This window comes from Artibeus jamaicensis, unplaced genomic scaffold, assembly GCF_021234435.1.
Source record: "Artibeus jamaicensis isolate MK-2021 breed Jamaican fruit bat unplaced genomic scaffold, CSHL_Jam_final contig_3113, whole genome shotgun sequence".
Classification (NCBI taxonomy): Eukaryota; Metazoa; Chordata; class Mammalia; order Chiroptera; family Phyllostomidae; genus Artibeus; species Artibeus jamaicensis.
The window spans coordinates 2,380,253-2,398,025 of record NW_026521719.1 but is presented as its reverse complement, the minus strand read 5'-3'; the positions used below and the strand labels follow the sequence as shown (position 1 = coordinate 2,398,025).

Below are 17,773 nucleotides of genomic sequence, written 5' to 3'. Positions count from 1 at the left end.
CTAAATTGTATAACTTCTTCTTAAGCTGAAAACTACAGTTCCTAGTAACACTGTCATTGACAATTTGTCTTATCCTACAATATATGAGTTTCAATACAACAATACCATTATTATTGCTAAAACTACTACTAAATGCAGATTACAATCTCTTTGTTGTTATTCTGCCTCTGAAATGTATCGCACAAGAGATGTACTGTCCAAATATAGGGTTTTTTAAATTACTTGAAACAACCCCTCTCCGTATGATTACATCACCACAGAGCCAGGTTCACTTGTTTCAGCATGCTTTTGCTTTTATTTTTTAAGATTTAATTTTTAAAACATTTATGTGGTTCGAAATTCAAAACTATAAAAACAAAGTACAATCAGGAGTCCTTCTCTCTCTACCCCATCCGTTCTCCTGTAAGTAACCAATTTCATTAGTTTTTAATTCATTGTCCCCTTCCATTATTTCTTTTTGAAAATATAAACATATATATGGAAAAAGTGACATTTTAAAGATCACAGTTTGGGCACTTTAGAAGCTATTTACCAGTTGGGTGATATTTCTGTGTGTGTCTCCAGAATTCCTTTCTTTCTACGAAACTAACATACTAACATATTACATATATATATATATATACACACACACACACACACACACACATATATATATACACACACACACACTCTCTTGTGTTCCACCTTCCATCTCTTTAAACAGTAAATCCTAAAATAACTCTGAAGTAGTATAAAGACATCTTCTTTACTAGTATATTCTTTATTAGTAAGCAAAAGGCTCATTATAGGGTGTTTCATTGTTTATTCAGCCAGACCCATACGGAAGGACTTTTGGGTTGTTCTGAGGGATTTGTTTTTACAGAGTGCTGTGAAAAATAAGTATGGGAAAGATTTATTTTTTATTTTGGGAACAGATTCCAGGAAGTGGAGATACTAAACCAAAGAACAAATGCAAATGTTATTTTGATGGAAATTATACCAATGTCCCTCCTCGCACCCTCAAATCATAAAAATCATGCAGAGAAAAAAGGACAGTAAGAAAATTTAGCAGTGTTTGGGGCACTTCAGTTCTAATTTTCAAACAAATACTTCACTCTGGTAAAAATTAGTTTCGAATTTTTACATTGATGTAAAAACAGCATAACACATTGCCACATAACTTTCATTTTCTGCACTGAAAACTATGGAAGAAACTTATTTAAAAAGAAAATAGCAGGTATAATAAAAATGGGGTGCAAGGTTAAAAGACAGGACCCTCTTTTCTGGCAGTTGTAGTTCTGAAGTTCAGTTTCTTTTTATGAGTGAGCCCTCAAGATATCCTAAAATATGATACAATCGACTCACTTTAAAGTAAATGGGTCCAAAAAGCCTTTATACCAAGTGTCTTTCCATTCCCATTCCAAATTCTGTATATTTAGCAAGGTCTGATACCTAAAGAAAACAAAGAAACCTTTGTTTCAATGCAAACCCCCTTTTAAGTGACTAACGTATTTTATATGTAATACAGGACTGGAGGGATGACAGAGCTGTGCCAAACACTCCATGCAGGCCTTTCAACCAGGACTTCCTGTTACCAACCAGCTCCAATGAAAATGATCTTTCTTCAATCTAAAGACTGGGCGGTTAACAGGCAGAACCGGATTCTCCAGGTGTGAAGTAAGCAATTTGTTCTTTCAGCAAAAAGACAATTTTATCTCTAACTTATTTGGTCTCATAATTTGGCTTTCAATTAACTTAACCATCTGAAAACCATACAGAAATTGCCTGTGAGCTATATGATAGAAACGTAAATATTTGATCAAAACATAACAGGTGATACCTAGTTTTTCTCTCAAAGGCAGGACTCCAACATCGCAGGTGGAAAAGCAACAAAAGGAACAAGACCAAAGGTAAATAAACCACTCTTTTCTGTGCTTTTTAATGTGAGATGTGGATAGCCTGAAATCTGTGGCATTTAAAATAGCTCTACAGATAATTAAAATTACTTGTTGTGTTCAGATTTAGACAGAACTACCGGCAGCTGGCCTGCTCATATACTACTATTGATAAATTGAAGAGGATTTGGGTTTAGATAACTCGGAAATAGACCACTATAATAAAAATCAACCTTTTAAGTTTTTTAAAAACTAGCTTCTCATTTTGGAAACACTGTAAGTCAGATACTATGAAAACAAACTTCAAATTCTTTCTTTTACAGACTGACTATAAATTAGTCATACTGTGCTTGCTTTTAGAAACACTTTTAATTAACACTGAGTTCTGAAAAGCTTATGCTGAATTGAAATATGCATAACTTTTAAAAACTTAAGATTAATTTTCTACAAGGTTTTAATTAATTTCTTCATTGTTGTTTCCCAGAGTAGTTTGAAATTGAGAAAATTAGAAAATAATATTGTAAGAGGACTACTGTAAAATATCAGAGTACTCACTTTTTAAATGTTTTAGCTAATCTATTAAAAGTATGTAACTATAAAATTTAATATAAATATATTTGACAGTTTTACATTAAGTCAGAATAATTTAAGTGCTATAATATATGCAGATCTGATGTTTTTTAAATTAAACAATATATAATTAACCAAAACATAGTTTATTTTCTTCAAAGTTATTTTATAATCGTTAGCATTCTAGAACTTAATAACCCACTTCAAATGAAAATAATAATGGCTTTTAATAAGTGTTTTAAGCATAGTTTTGGAAGTGGGCTCTATAATACCTACGACACAGTGTCTTCATGGCTATGCAGTTTTAAATGTAATATAAAAACCGTATTATATATGTATAGTTTATTTCCATCAGGCAAGTAAGAGTTCAAAATGACAGAAGTCTTAATATTTAAACAAAAAGGTCTTACTGTTATATTAAACAAGTCAGTTAATAATTAACTTATTTAAGCTAAATAAAAAGAATTAAAAAGGCCCTGAAAGACTGCATTACACAAAATGGCAAATAATTTAAACTTAGAGAAAATACATGCAACTTGTTCTTTTTTTGTTTTCCTCATTTCCTCATTTAAGTAACCGGAGATGAATATTCCTATAACATTAGCTCCTTTCACCTTGAACTAGGGGAATTCTGTAATCTGTCCTCATACAAAAGCAAAGAAAAAAAAAACACCAACTCATTTTATGTTAGATAAGATCAGGGTACATTTCTTGAAATATTTTATTTGATCAATACAATAGCCATAAAAAAATATTATCTTTAAAAATATAGGCTCTGGCAGAAGGCCTGCTTGAGTGTGGTTGGTAGGGTAGTAAATATGGATGTAATAATTCATAGTTGTAATACGAACATTTCACCGAAAATGTCACAAGGTATGCTTGAGTGTGACATTGTTGTTACAGAATTACCTGCCTATAATTTTGTAATAAAGGATTTTGTAATTAAAAAGGGGGGCACTATTTGTGCCAGACCTATATATAAATCTATAAAGTTTATATATCAGGGTACATTTCTTAAAGTACTAGGTAATTATATATTTCTCTCCCTGGGAATGTTCCTTGTCTGTATTAGGGTAGAGAACATTTTATTTGAATCATACAAGTTTACTTTTCTATTTCCCAGAACAAATGGTCTAAGTCAAACACCATGTTTATAAATTAGTGTTCTTTTTGCAAATATCAAGTTTAAGCTCAAAAATATAGTCAGTTATTGACAGAATTCAAAACTATTTAGCAATGAAGAAAAACATGCTGAACGATAATTCACGTTTAAGTAAAACTCTTCTGACATTAAGATAATAAATTTAAGGTGCAGAAAAGATTGTGTAAAATGGTAGTCTCATCAATTTCACCTAGCCTAAGCAATTAAATGGTTTTATAACTATGAGTTTAATATTTTATGTTCATGAACTTTGCCTCTTCCAACTTTTAAATTCTAACGTGCCTCAATGTCTCATTTTGCCTAATATTCTATTTTATAAAGATATGTGATTAAGCAACTAGATTGGAAATAGTTACATATCTAGTTATGAGTACACAACTACTAGAACATGCAGTTTGTACACTGCATGTAAGTGCACCTGAGTACCCACATTAAGACAATTTCTGCAGAGATGAAGATGAACTTGGGGAACATTTTGAATTGTTAACTCTATACAGATAACCACCTATGACCTTCAGTCAAGATGCACAGAACAGAAGTTCTTCCCTCTTCTACACATCATGATATGATCTGATATGATCTTGTGAAAAAAAGACCAATTGTAAAACTGCATCATTACATGTGATGAAAGAGTAAGTACCAAGTGACAGACATGAAGAGGGAACATACAAAGTACAGAGTAGGAATTAAAGGAACTCCGTGAGCTACCAAAAGCTGGGGTTTAGTATTTGTGCCTAATTAGGGGACTAAAACTGAGTTTCATAGATGAAGTAGTGAGTAGTGAACTAGGAAATATAGGACACAATCTATATACAGAGACAGTAAAATCTCTGTGGCTTCTCCAGGATTTTACATGAGGGATCCACTCTGACTATAAAAATCAGTAGAGAAAAATGAGGCCTATATTTATACTACCTGGGCTACAACAGGCAAACTCCATGGGGCCCTAGCAGTGACAACCACAAAAATGGTTTAAGAATATATCCAGAGTCCTGGAGGCATTGGTGCTCTGTGGTGTTGGAGGAATCTTGTTGCATGTCAGCCTGTGTGTACATGCACAGACATGGCTTCATGACTCTACCCAACAGGCCACACAAAGCTACTGGGACCTGCCCCACCCAGCCTGGGCAAGGCCATTCCCAGCAGAGCTATCAGTCCTGTGGACAGCATAGCTATAGTGGCTACAGCCAGTCAGGGGACAGTTCAGGCTATGGCTAGAACACCTACGGTTCTTCTGGACAGACCCAAAACGCAGGCTATGGCGCCAGTCAGCTCCCCACAGACACAGAGCAACTGGTGGCGACAGCTGTGGCTAGAATTCCCAGTCATCTTATGGGCTACGTCCTAACCTGGCTATGTCCCTCAGCCAGCTCCTAGCAGCACCCTGGGAAGCTCCAGTAGCAGTTCTCAGAGCAACACCTAGGGGCAGCCCCACAGTGGGGGTCATGGAAGCCGAGGGCGAAGAGGACCCATGGGCCTTGGAGGCAATGGAGATGGTGACAGTGGTGGTGGTGGCCAGCTGCCTAGCTATGGACAGCTCCTACAATCCTCCTCAGGGCTATGGACAACAGAACCAGTGCAGCAGTAGCAGTGGAGGTGGCAGAGGGGTGGTGGAGAGATCAATGGCCAACATCAGTCCCACATGAGTGGTGGCAGCTGTGGCTGAGGTTACGACGATCAGGACCAGAGTAGTGATGGTGGTGGTGGCTGCAGGGGAGGCCAGAAGGACCGTGGGGGATGAGGCCATGGAGGCAAAGGCAGTGGCAGTGCTGGTGAAAGCAACTGTGGTGGCTTTGAGAGATTTGGTAGTTCTCGGGACCAAGGATCACATCATGACTCTGAACAGGATAATTCAGACACCACCACCATCTTCATGCAAGGCCTGATGAGAATGTTGCGATTGAGTCTGTGGCTGATATGTTCAATTGGATTGGTATTATTAAGAGAAATAAGAAAACAAGGCAGCCCATGATTAATCTGTACATAGGGAAACAGGCAAGCTGCAGGGGGAGACACGGTGTCATCTGATGACCCACTTCTGCTAAAACAGCTGTTGACAGGTTTGATGATGGTGACGGTGGTGGTGGCCAGCAAGAATTCCCCAGTGGAGGTGGTGGCGGTGGAGGACAGCAGCGAGCTAGGGACTGGAAGTGTCCTAACCCTACAAGTGAGAACATGAAATCTCTTGGAAGAATGAATGCACCCAGTGTAAGACCCCTAAACCCGACAAACCTGGAGGGGAACCAGGAGGCTCTCATACAGGGGATAGCTACTGAGATGATCATCGTGATGGCCAAGGAGGCTATGATCGGGGAGGCTACTGAGGCCAAAGCAGGGGCCATGGGAGCTTCTGAGGAGGCCGAGGTAGTAGGGACAGAGGTGGGTTTGGCCCTGGCAAGGTGCACTCCAGGGGTGACCACAGATAGGACTGCAGGAAGAATCCATATTAACCTGCTTCCTGAGGTTCTGGGACAGCTTTTCTTCTATACCCAGTGTTATCCTCATTATTTTGTAACCTTCCAGCTCCTGATCACCCACATTTTTGTGTGTCAGACTGTAATTTAATAATTCCCATTAAAAACATCACTTTAGTTCAACATTCCTCCTCTAATTCCTCTTCGGAGGACTGATGTCCAGGTCAGGAACGTGGGGGTATTTTCCTCTGTTAGCTCATCCTGCCTAGCAGGGACTGGAATACAGTGTTGGGCACCTGGGGACGGGGCGCACATGTAACCACAATGCAGGGCGCTCCAGACATTCTCGTAGAAGACAATTTCCCACTGAAGGTAAAGGACTACCAAGGTTCACCAAATCATTTGCCCACCACTACCACCAAGAGAAACTGACAGTGGCCACAACAAAGATATTTCTCAGAAACCAAAATAACCTAATAATGTAAAGGATCTTTTAACATAAATACCCTTTAACTATTCAAAGGAAATAAATGAAGACATTGTATCCATAAACCAAGATGAACACACTATAAACTTTATGGTTAACTTCATGTAAACATCATTTACTTACTATATTATATATACCATGATATACAGCTCTGAAAGGAAATCTGTCTGTTTTGTAATACCAATAACATATAGAAATTTAAAAAAGATTTAGCATATTTACTCGTTTTTTTTCTAGTAAAGTTAATGAATACAAAACACATATCCAAATATTTTGAGCAGTTTCTTCAAGTACCTTTTATTCAAATATGAGTATGGTACTCCTTCAGGAAACTGTCCTTCCATGGACAGGAACCCAGGAAAAGACGAACTTCACAAGGGTCAGAGTCAAATATCTTGGTATCCAATGTCAGTGACAGTAACATTCAACTTTCCAAAAGTATTTTGCAAAGGTACACTGTGTAACAACAGAATTTGAAATATTCTATTTCTTAAAAAAAAAGTAGCTCTGGCTGGTGTGAATTGAGTGCCACCTGCAAATCAAAGGGTTGCCAGTCAGGACACTTGTATGGGTTGTGAGCCAGGTCCCCCAGTAGGGGACGCGCAAGAGGCAACCACACATTGATGATACTCTCCCTCTCTTTCTCCCTCTTCCCCTCTCTAAAAATAAATAAGTAAAATCCTTTTAAAAAAGTAAACTACAATGCTTTAGGAAAAAAGGCTTGTCACAGAATTGATCATTAATTTCTAATTTAAAAAAAAAAGACCTATCCAGCTATAAAACTGTTAGAGGGATTTGTTTTAGGATTTGTTCCAAGTCACACAACCAAAGAGAAGGTTGGAGACATTGTAGCTCTTGAAAAATTTAAAGGTTGTGCAATGCTTCTTAAAACATTAGATAAAACTTAGATAATTCTCACAAGTAAAAAGATCAAAATGTTTTGGTCCCCTCATTGCTCACCTGAGTCTCCAATACTGTTAACTCTGTTCTTCGTCCCATATTATCAGAAATATAAGTCCATTTAAAAAAATTAGTGCAACATGCCCTGGCTGGTGTAGCTCAGTGGATTGAGCGTGGGCCTGTGAACCAAAGTATCACGGTATGACTCCCAGTCAGGGCACATGCCTGGGTTGCAGGCCAGTTCCCAGCAGGGGATGCACGACAGGCAACCATACATTGGTATTTCTCTCCCTCTCCCCTTCCTTTCCCCTCTAAAAGATAAATAAATAAAATCTTTAAAAAAATAGTGCAACAAACAATGTATCTGCTATATACTTTGTGGCTGTAAGAATTCACAGTACAGGTTAGTATAGGAATAGAAAACAGAAATCTCTACAGATATAGAAATGAAGTATACCTCACTTCCTATCTTTATTATCTCAGCCTATGACTATGAGCTAAAGCAGAAGAAAACACAACAATCCCAATCTCTACATGATGTCAAGGATAAAATTCAAAATTTCTTAGAGACTTCCTGTGACACAGGTCTATAAAATTAGAACTAATCCCTTTTCTTCTCTGTAAAATGTTTAATTTGGTTTGATTAAAGATCCTTATAAAGCTTCGAACAACATACTTTATTTTAGACCTGATATACTGTGTTACCTCCTGCAAAAACTTTCTTCTTTTAAACAAAGTATTTATACTAATTACATAATACACTATTTGATACAGATCAACTTCATTTGCAGTGTGATTCACTAAGATAATCTATCACTAGGGATTAGGGGAAAAACACAAATCTGTATGAGGCAGATTTGTATCTGAATGTAGGCAGCTTTTTAGTTGTGTGGCTTCTAACAAGAAACTTGACCTTGCAGACACTAGGGAAACTAGAGTAGTTAAGAAAGTTAACATCCAAATAAGGGGAACTTCAAAGAAAAGTATGCGAAGAAAATGGAGAAGTTGAAGTTCTTTTAAAAATCAGGACCAACCCCCACCAAATCCTAAATATATGGATTTTCAGATTGAAAAGAGCTACTTACTGTCTAGCAAATACCGCAGAAGGACCTACCCCGGGTACGTTATTGTGAATTTTGGAACACCAGAAATAAAAAGAAAAAAGGCCAAGAGTTTCAGGAAAGAATTTTTTTTAAATGTATCAGGAATCAGATGGCAGACTTCTCAAGGACAACAAAGAAAGTTAGAAGAAAACACATCAAAATTTTCAAAATTATAAGGGAATATATAATTTCCAAGAAAGAATTATATCCACAAAAAATATATAATTCAGATGTAAGAACAGAATAAAAACATTTTCAGAAATAAAAGTTACACATTCACATTTTAAAAGGAAGCTATGGCATGCACCCAAATTAAATGATAAACCAGGAATAGATATTAGGAACCAGGAATCAGGAGAGATATCCAAGAAAGAAAAAAATCCCAACACAAGACCTGAAAATCAGGTCAAGCTAGAGCAGGGGAGTCAAACTCCTTTTCCACAGGGGCCACATCAGCCTCACAGGTGCCTTCAAAGGGCCAAATGTACTTTTAGGACCGTGTAAATGTAACTACTCCTTAACAGTTAAGCGAGAGCTTAAAACAAGGTGGAGGGCTGGATTTGGTCTGTGGGCCTTGTGTTTGCCACCTGTGAACTAGAAGGTTCCAGAAAAAAAGCCTCAGAAGTTGAAATAATAACATGAAAGAAAAAAAACAGAAAACCTATTATATTTACATATACTAAGATGACATTTTTAGGTCAATTTAAGAGTTTTAGATTGAATTAGTGATACACATGTATTAAACAACTGAAAAAATATATATCAAATAACTGAAAAACTTAGGTAATAATTTCAGAAAAAATTAACAAGTTAACTGGTTCTTGATCAGTGTGATGATTACAGTTTCCTTTATGAAAAATCATGAAATTATACATTTTGGTTTGGGCACTTTCTATATATACGTGAATAGGTCAATGAAAAGCTTTCTTAAAATAAATGTATTAAATTTTCTAGCTCCATCCATAGGCATGGCCTAGAAACAGTTTTGTTAAGAAAAACTTATTTGAGAAAGAAAGTAATATAGTACCTTATTTGACTCTGGTATATATATTTGTTTAGTCATACTAATGTTAACACGGACTATTGATTAACCAAAAATTAGGATATAACTATAGTGATAGGTAAAAATTAAGGGAAGGATGGGTGTGTTAAGAAAAAGTTAAATCCATATCTTTCATAACAAACAGTATAAATTTTAAATCTGAAAAAAGCAGAGAACACCTACCTAAGCAAATCACATAAGCTAAGGAGCTGACAATGACCTCCTTTGGGACTTGGGAGCTGAGAATGAGGTGTGGTGGGGCAGGCACGTGTTGGCTGTGTGTCTTTTATAAGCCTGGAGATTATCTGACTTTTAAAACTGTGCATATGTATTAACTTGAGGAAAATAAAAATCAGATTAAAAAAAGCCAATTTAAAACAGAAAAAGCTATGACTATATACAAAGTGATGTAATATCTTCAACACTTAATTGTACATTGTCCATCTCTCCTTACGTAGTAAATTATTTAGGACAGGTATTATTGAATATACTTGTATACTATAGCACTTAAAACTCTGCATATAATAAGCCTGAGTAATTATTTGACAAAATGTCAGCCCTTTAAAACCAAAGGAATATTATCAGGATACTGGTTTAACTTTTTATGCAATGCAGGCATCATTTTTACAACATCCTCAACTAGATCATCATTCAAGAACATCTCACTGACCATCTCCAGTGATGGCAAGCTTACTGACTCATGAAGCAGTTCATTCCATCTCGGAACAGCTCTACTTGTTTGAAGAGTCTTCTTTATACTAAATTAAAACTCTCTCCATGTAATTTCCACCCAGTGCCATTTGGAGTTATGCCAAGTAAGTCTAATTCCTTTTATATATCCAGACCTACACATTTTAGAAAACAGTTGTAGATATTCCCTATATTTCCATTTCTTTGAATAATTTCCATATACTATGTGTGATCTTCCAACCTACTTTTTCCCATGACAGTTTGGAAATTCCCAATTTATGAATTTTCATCTCAAAATATCAGTCAGAATTTAACACAGTCCCTCCCTCTCCCATTTGCTCGGACTAGCATGGAATGAATGGATCAAACATCTTTCTTAGTAAACGCAGGTATCACAGGTATTCAGGAGAGCACAAAGACTATTTTGATGGTTTTGACAGAAAGCTCATCATTAGCTTAAATCCCAGTAATTTTCATAAGCCCTGCTATGAATGCAAAGGCCTTCTATTTTGTAGATGTGAAGATGTTTTCTAAACCACTCTGTGAATATTTCATACCTACCCTGGTTAAACATATTTTTGTTACTTTTAGTATAGTATTCCATGGTATTTTAATCTTTAAATTCCAACTCTGTACTTCAACATAATAAATATCTCTCCAAATTTTGTACCATCAACATATTTGATAAGTAGGGCTTCATAACATCCAAATCACTGATAAAAACATTTGCAAAAATATATCAAAACCGAGTCACATAGCACAACAGCATAAGGAGACCTTTTTCTCTGATATTGATGTTGTATGTGTTTCAATTAGCTATTTGTAGTTCCTTTAAGAACTTCTTAGCTGCCAAAAAATCAAGAAAGGCATGTTTAAATGCCTTTCTAAATTCAAGATATTCTGTGAAAATTAAGTATTTTATTAACAACATTGCTTTTTATTCACTTTGTTACATATACAATGAAATATAGTATTATATATAAATCATGCACATCAACTTGATCCTTTAGATAACTATCATCATAAGGTGTGATAAATGTCAATATTATCAGTGCCCCCAAAATAATATTTTACATTAATATATTCTTATGTTTGTAAAAACATCACTTAATATAAATTTCATTCTAAAATAGTCTGGATATTTTTGCAAAGGAATGCTAAGAATGAGAAATCAGTTTAATCAGACCAAGAATATGTTTTCAGACATATGCAATGCTTAAGAAAACAAAACTATGTCAAATAATGTTAATCAATCCAAAGCCTCAGAAATTTTAAGATAAATCAACATAATCTCTACTGCGTAAACCTCTCATAGGAAATCTTCCCTGCCTCTATACTGGTTGTAACTAAATTATGCATATGTAGCACAATGAGTATATTTTTAACATTATATCGACCAAATTAACCAGGAATAGTATATTTAGCAATAAAGGCACTTTCAGGGAATCCTTTTAATTTTAAAAGCTAAAGATATGGTCAAGTCAAATCTTCCATTTTAAGATATATCTTTCTTTTTTTTTTTTTGACTTTTTATTTTTTATTTATTTTTATTTTTTTTATTGATTATGCCATTACATTTGCTCTATTCCCCCCTCCTTTCCCCTCCACCTTGCATACCCCTTCCCCACCATTTCCCCCTTTAGTTCATGAACATGTGTCTCAAATTCTTTAGATTCTGTATTTCCCCCTACTATTCTTACCCTCCCCCCTATCTATTTTCTATCTACTGTCTATACTACTTATTTTCTGTACCTTCTCCCCCCTTCCCCTCCTCCCACTCCCCCTGTTGCTAACCCTCCATGAAATCTTCATTTCTATGGTTCTGCTCCTGATCTAGCTATCCTCTTAGTTTGCTTTTGTTTTAGGTGTGGTTCTTAATAACTGTGAGTTTGCTGTCCTTTCACTGTTCATCTTTTTTATCTTCTTTTTCTTAGGTAAGTCCCTTTAACATTTCATATAGTAGGGGCTTGGTGATGATGAACTCCTTGAATTTGGTCTTATCTGAGAAGCACTTTATCTGTCCTTCCATTCTAAATGAAAGTTTTGCTGGGTAGAGCAATCTTGGTTGTAGATCTTTGGTTTTCATGACTTGGAATACCTCTGCCCAGCCCCTTCTTGCCTGTAAGGTCTCTTTTGAGAAATCAGCTGACAGTCTGATGGGAACTCCTTTGTAGGTGACTGTCCCCTTAGCTCTTGCTGCTTCTAGGATTCTCTCCTTCATTTTAATCTTGGCTAATGTAATTATGATGTGCCTTGGTGTGTTCCTTCTTGGGTCCAACTTCTTTGGTACTCTCTGAGCTTCCTGGGTTTCTCGGAAGTCTATTTCCTTTGCCATCTTGGGGAAATTCTCCTTTATTATTTGTTCAAATAATTTTTCAACTGGTGGTTGTGCCTTTCCCCCTTCTGGTACCCCTATAATTCGGATGTTGGAACGTTTAAAGATGTCCTGGAGATTCCTAAGCTTCTCCTCATTTTTCTGAATTCTTATTTCTTCATTCCTTTCTGTTTGGTCATTTTTTTCTTCCGTCTGGTTCTCTCCCTTGATTTGAATCCCAATTTTCTTTCCATTACTATTGGTATCTTTTGTATCAGCATTCATTTCAATTAATTTAGCTTCCATATGTTTCTCTAATTTGTGACTAAAATCCACCAGTTCTGTAAGGATCTTTATAACCAGTGTTTTGAACTGTGTATCTGAAAGACTGGCTATTTCTTCATCACTTAGGTCTATCGGTTCTGGGGCTCTGAGTTGTCCTAGAGCCACTTTTGGTCTATTCGCGTTGTTAAGTGAGCCCAGCGAAGCCTTAGTTGTTTACCAGGACGGGGCGACCCAGGTCGCTGGTTTGTGATGCTGTGTGTGGGGGCGGGGTCAGAGAGGGAGCAATGGCGTTCCTCTCCGCTAGCCCAGCGCAACCAGTCACTCAAACGCCTCGGGCTTGCTTATCCGATCCTAATTTTGCGAGCCTGTTGCACCGCGCGGGTTTCCCTTCTCACTGGTTTCTCCGCACCTAAATGCCTGCGACCGACCCGCCGCGCCTCTTCCCTGTGCGCTCCGGCAGCCAGCTGTCTGGCGATCAGTGCCCTCGGTTGCCTGCCTGCGCACCGCCCCGGGAATTTTTTCTTGCTAACCTGCTCTGCTGCTGGCCTCGCTCCTCGTATGGGTCCAGCCGAGTATCTAGTTGTCCTTTGGACTCCGTATTGTCGATTTTCCGTGTGGCTTGGTTGTGACTGCTGTTAAAAATAGTTGTTCTTAGATTTGGTTGTGCACAGAGGTGAGGTGGAACCTCCACCTACTTCTCCATCTTGGCGGAAGTCAAGATATATCTTTCTATATCAAAAAATCTGTTATCATGTGGCAGTTTCATGACACAAAACATTATTTGGGGGCAATTGTATCTCAATCACTGCTTTCTCAGTACTTCACTCAACTGCATGGAACTCACGGTAATCCTGATACAGGGTGCAGCCAGGGCCCCCCCCCCAAAAAAAGATTTGGAATGGTGTCCAGAATTCAAAGTGTATAGGAATAATGGAGAGACATATAAGATGTCCTCACCCCTTCCCCCCCACAGGTGTGAGTTGGGGGGAAGGGACACATGGAGCAGGAACATGCAGGGCTGTTTCATACAGCCACAGCCTTGCAGCTAATCCATGGCATTGTCTTTTAACATTGTCTTTTAACACATCTATAGCCTTTGGCGGTCACTTGGATATGTGAAATGGCTGTGGCCAGGCTTGGAGCCAGGGGGATGAAGTCACTTCCCCCAAGATGTAACTGGGGGCAGGTCCCCCAAGTTACAGCGCCTTCGTTGGAGCTTGGAGAAGATTGGCTCTAGGACATGGGATGATTACTGCCCAGACTAACGATGGCAGCCCAGTAAACTTGTATTAATACAGAAATACTGGCAGGTGTAACTGATCTTGGGAGGAGTAGGAAATAGGGGTACAGAGGAAGATGGGTGCGAGGATTTAAAAGCCAGACACAGCAGCCATTGGGGGAGAGAGCCACGCGGTTTCAGCAGAGTGAGGACCCTCTCTTGGTGAGGTGAAAGAGGGAGCCACGTGGTTTTGGCAGGGTGCGGACCCCCTCTTTCCCAGGTGAAAGGGAAAAATCACACAGCTTTGCCAGAATGGAGATCCCTGCAGCCAGGTGAAGAAGAAAGCCACATGCTTTTGGTGGAGTGCGGACCCCTGCAGCTTTGGTAGAAGAGGCCCACGTGGCTTTGGGGTGCCCCCTTTGTCTGCGGGGCCTGGAAAGCAAGGGAGACTTTGACTGGAACTGGGTACAAAGGACTCTTGCCAGTGGACCATGAGAGGGTACCACAGTACTTTGGATTAACTCAAGATCCTGTCTGTATGGCGACACAGCTGACGGTACCAGCGGCCTGCAACACAGATGTGTGCTCTTTTCCTGATTTACGGTACCCGGAGTTGGGACAGTGGGAGAAGGGAGAGCTGTGCGGGTGTAGGTGTATACCCTAAAGGACTTTGCTATTTTAGTGGAGGCGTTAGGCCTGAATAGCATTAAATAAACATTTTGTTTCCTTTTCACAAATCTCTGGCATTGAGAGATGTCTTTCCAATTGGCGGCGGACAGAAGAGCCCAGTAGATATTAGTATTTTGTCCTTGGGAGGGGCCCCTGTTGTATAGCAGTTTTGGGCATCCCTAGGTGGGCCGAATATTGTATTGCCCCTCCCTCGGACCTCTTGTTCGGTAACAGTCCCACATCATGCAGAGCAAGTTACAAATTATTATACATTACTTTTTCTGTTGTACTGGTGTTTATGAAAAAATTCTTATTGATTTTTCTAATTTGTTAACTTCTTTCCAGAAAAGTAGGAGGATTTCCCCTAGGAGGTAAGTATAGCTTTGTGAGGCCATCTACCCCAGGGGAAAATACTAAACTTTTCTTTGTTCAACACAACCATTTTTCCTTTTTAGGAGAAAAGGGAAGATGAAGGACCGACTTCAAGAACTAAAACAACGAACGAAAGAACTCGAACTCTCTAGAGACAGGCATGTGCCAACTACAGAAGCGGAGGAACAAGGAATGTTTCTGCAGCAAGCTGTTATTTATGAAAGAGAGCCTGTAGCAGAGAGACATCTACATGAGATCCAGAAACTACAGGAGAGCCTTAACAATTTGACAGATGGTGTTCAAAAATTTGGGCAGCAACAGAAAAGTCTGGTGGCTTCAATGAGAAGGTTTAGTCTACTTAAGAAAGAGTCTAGCATTACAAAGGAGATAAAAACCCAAGCAGAACACATAATGAAAGGTTTGGATAATTTAGTAAAAGAAGCAAAAAAATCAGAGGTTGAAAACGGTCCGTCATCAGTGGTCACAAGGATACTTAAATCTCAGCATGCTGCAATGTTCCGCCATTTTCAGCAAACTATGTTTATATACAATGACACAATAGCAGCAAAGCAAGAAAAGTGCAAGACGTTTATTTTCCGTCAGCTTGAAGTTGCTGGAAAAGATGTACCTGAAGAAGAAGTAAATGATATGCTTCAGCAAGGAAAATGGGAAGTGTTTAATGAAAATGTGCTTACAGAAATCAATATCACTAAAGCACAACTTTCAGAGATAGAACAGAGACACAAGGAGCTTGTTAATTTGGAAAATCAAATAAAGGATTTAAGGGAGCTTTTCATTCAGATATCTCTTTTAGTAGAGGAACAAGGAGAAAGCATCAACAATATTGAAATGATAGTGAATGGAACAAAAGAGTATGTTAACACTACTAAGGAGAAATTCGGACTAGCTGTAAAATACAAAAAAAGAAATCCTTGCAAGGTACTGTGCTGTTGGTGTTGTCCATGCTGTGGCTCAAAATAAAGAAGCTATTTTAGAAATGTTTCCAGTTGTAGAATGATGTCTCACATTTTAGTATATTGTTTTTCTTCCTTTCACAGATTAATTCACATACCTTTCACCACTATTAAGTTAAAATTTCCCCCTTTAGCCCTCACCCACTAGAATTACATAAACTTCTAAAGTCAGTGACATGAAATGTCTTCATTTCCTGAACTAAAAACAGTATACTTAGCTGTTGAAAATGAGATGAATGATCTCATCAGGTATCAAGCTCTATTACACATTTTTGTAATCTCCAAAGCCTTTAGAAGATGAATGTCAACAAGTGACAACTACTTAACAATCCTTTGGTTCATTTGATAATATTTTCGTAGTTAAAATATATGTAAAGCAAGACCTCAAAGGATGCTATATTCAAGCAAAATTAAACCGGAAGCTGTATCAAATCTTTTATGCTCAATATGTCAGATAATTCAGTATTCAACAAATACTGATAAAATCAATTATGTACTTAATGAAGAGTCTAGTTGGTAACCAGAAGCTGAATCTAATTTAAGGCCTAAGAAGGTAATTTAAGGCCTAAGAAGGTGATTTAAGGCACTGTTTTCCAGAACTGGGTCCATTAAGGACACTGTATTACATACAGATCAAGAGGGTTGGGAAATAAAGTGAAAAATAAAGGTAACTGTATTCTCCAAAATTTCTCCATCACTTTTTTTCTAAAGCCAGATGTTATGGGCTAGGGATATAGTTTAAACTCACAAAGTGATAGAAGTTGTAACTCCTATTCTAGTGGAAAAAACAGATAACAAATAAATACAAATATTGGATCATGTTAAGTTCCTAATAGACTCAAAATAAGGATATAATGAGACAGACTATCAGGGTAGCTTCTTTTGGTTGGGTAGTCAGTGAAGGCCTCTCTCAAAGGCAATATTAAGTGAAAATCTAAATGATGAGGACAAGGAATGCTATATTCCAGTCATAGGATACAAACAGCAGAAAGACCCTGTGGAAAGTATAATTTACTCTGTCCAAAGAAAAATGAATAGTACAGCTGTATCATAGTGGCAAAAGAACAGTGAGAGACAAGATGAAGTTACGAAAGGTCAACAGGGGCTATAGTTAAAACTTTGTGAACTATTTAAGTCTGAAATTTACATCAAGTATAATCAAGGAAGAGCCCCCAAACTAATTTTGGCCTGGGAATAATGTTATATAATTTATATTTGAGGAAAACCATTCTGTCTAGTGGATGGATTCAGGGCACATGAGTGAAGACAAGCACACAATCAGAAGGTTAATGAAGTCGTGTCTGTAAGAGATAACGGAGGCAAGGACTAGAACGGGAACAGAGGAGGTGAGAGTGGCAGCAGCAGTACTCATACTCAAGATTAATGAAGTACTTGCTATATGCCAGCACTGTTCTAATAATTTCACAAGTTTACCAACAAGAACACTGAGATACACAAAAAGGCTAAGTAAACTATCCCAGGTCACAGAAACTACATCTAGAGAGTCAGGATTTGAACCCAGGGGGTATGATTTCAAAATTAGTTACTGACTACTATAGTTAGAAGTAGTTGCTCTATATTATACAGTGGTGATAAAAATAATTAAACTAACTTGTGATAGACTTAAGAGGTAGAAACTACAGGATACTGATGTCATTTACAAGATGGAAAAAGAAAGAAGTGAAGGTTTGACTAAGA

General features: G+C 37.7%; 2 protein-coding genes and 1 pseudogene across 4 annotated transcripts in view; 2 read left to right on the top strand and 1 right to left on the bottom strand.

Annotated features, from left to right (window-relative positions):
* ARL13B (ADP ribosylation factor like GTPase 13B) overlaps window positions 1-17,773 on the bottom strand; it is a 71,791-nt gene that overhangs the window by 26,282 nt on the left and 27,736 nt on the right. The window lies entirely within an intron of this gene.
* Window positions 1,684-16,154, top strand: STX19 (syntaxin 19). Of its 2 annotated transcripts, XM_037152360.2 has the most exons (3): window positions 1,684-1,889; window positions 10,168-10,367; window positions 15,185-16,154. In XM_037152360.2, the coding sequence occupies exon 3, from the start codon at window positions 15,198-15,200 to the stop codon at window positions 16,080-16,082; it is 885 nt and encodes a 294-aa protein (XP_037008255.2). In that variant the 5' UTR covers window positions 1,684-1,889; window positions 10,168-10,367; window positions 15,185-15,197; the 3' UTR covers window positions 16,083-16,154. The 2 variants fall into 2 exon arrangements, with proteins under 2 accessions (XP_037008255.2, XP_037008256.2); XM_037152361.2 differs by lacking the exon at window positions 10,168-10,367.
* Window positions 3,973-6,171, top strand: LOC119054462 (RNA-binding protein FUS-like; annotated as a pseudogene).

Excerpts from the sequence above, each read along its gene's own strand:
- STX19 (XM_037152361.2), top strand. The coding sequence starts at position 15,198 with ATGAAGGACCGACTTCAAGAACTAAAACAACGAACGAAAGAACTCGAA.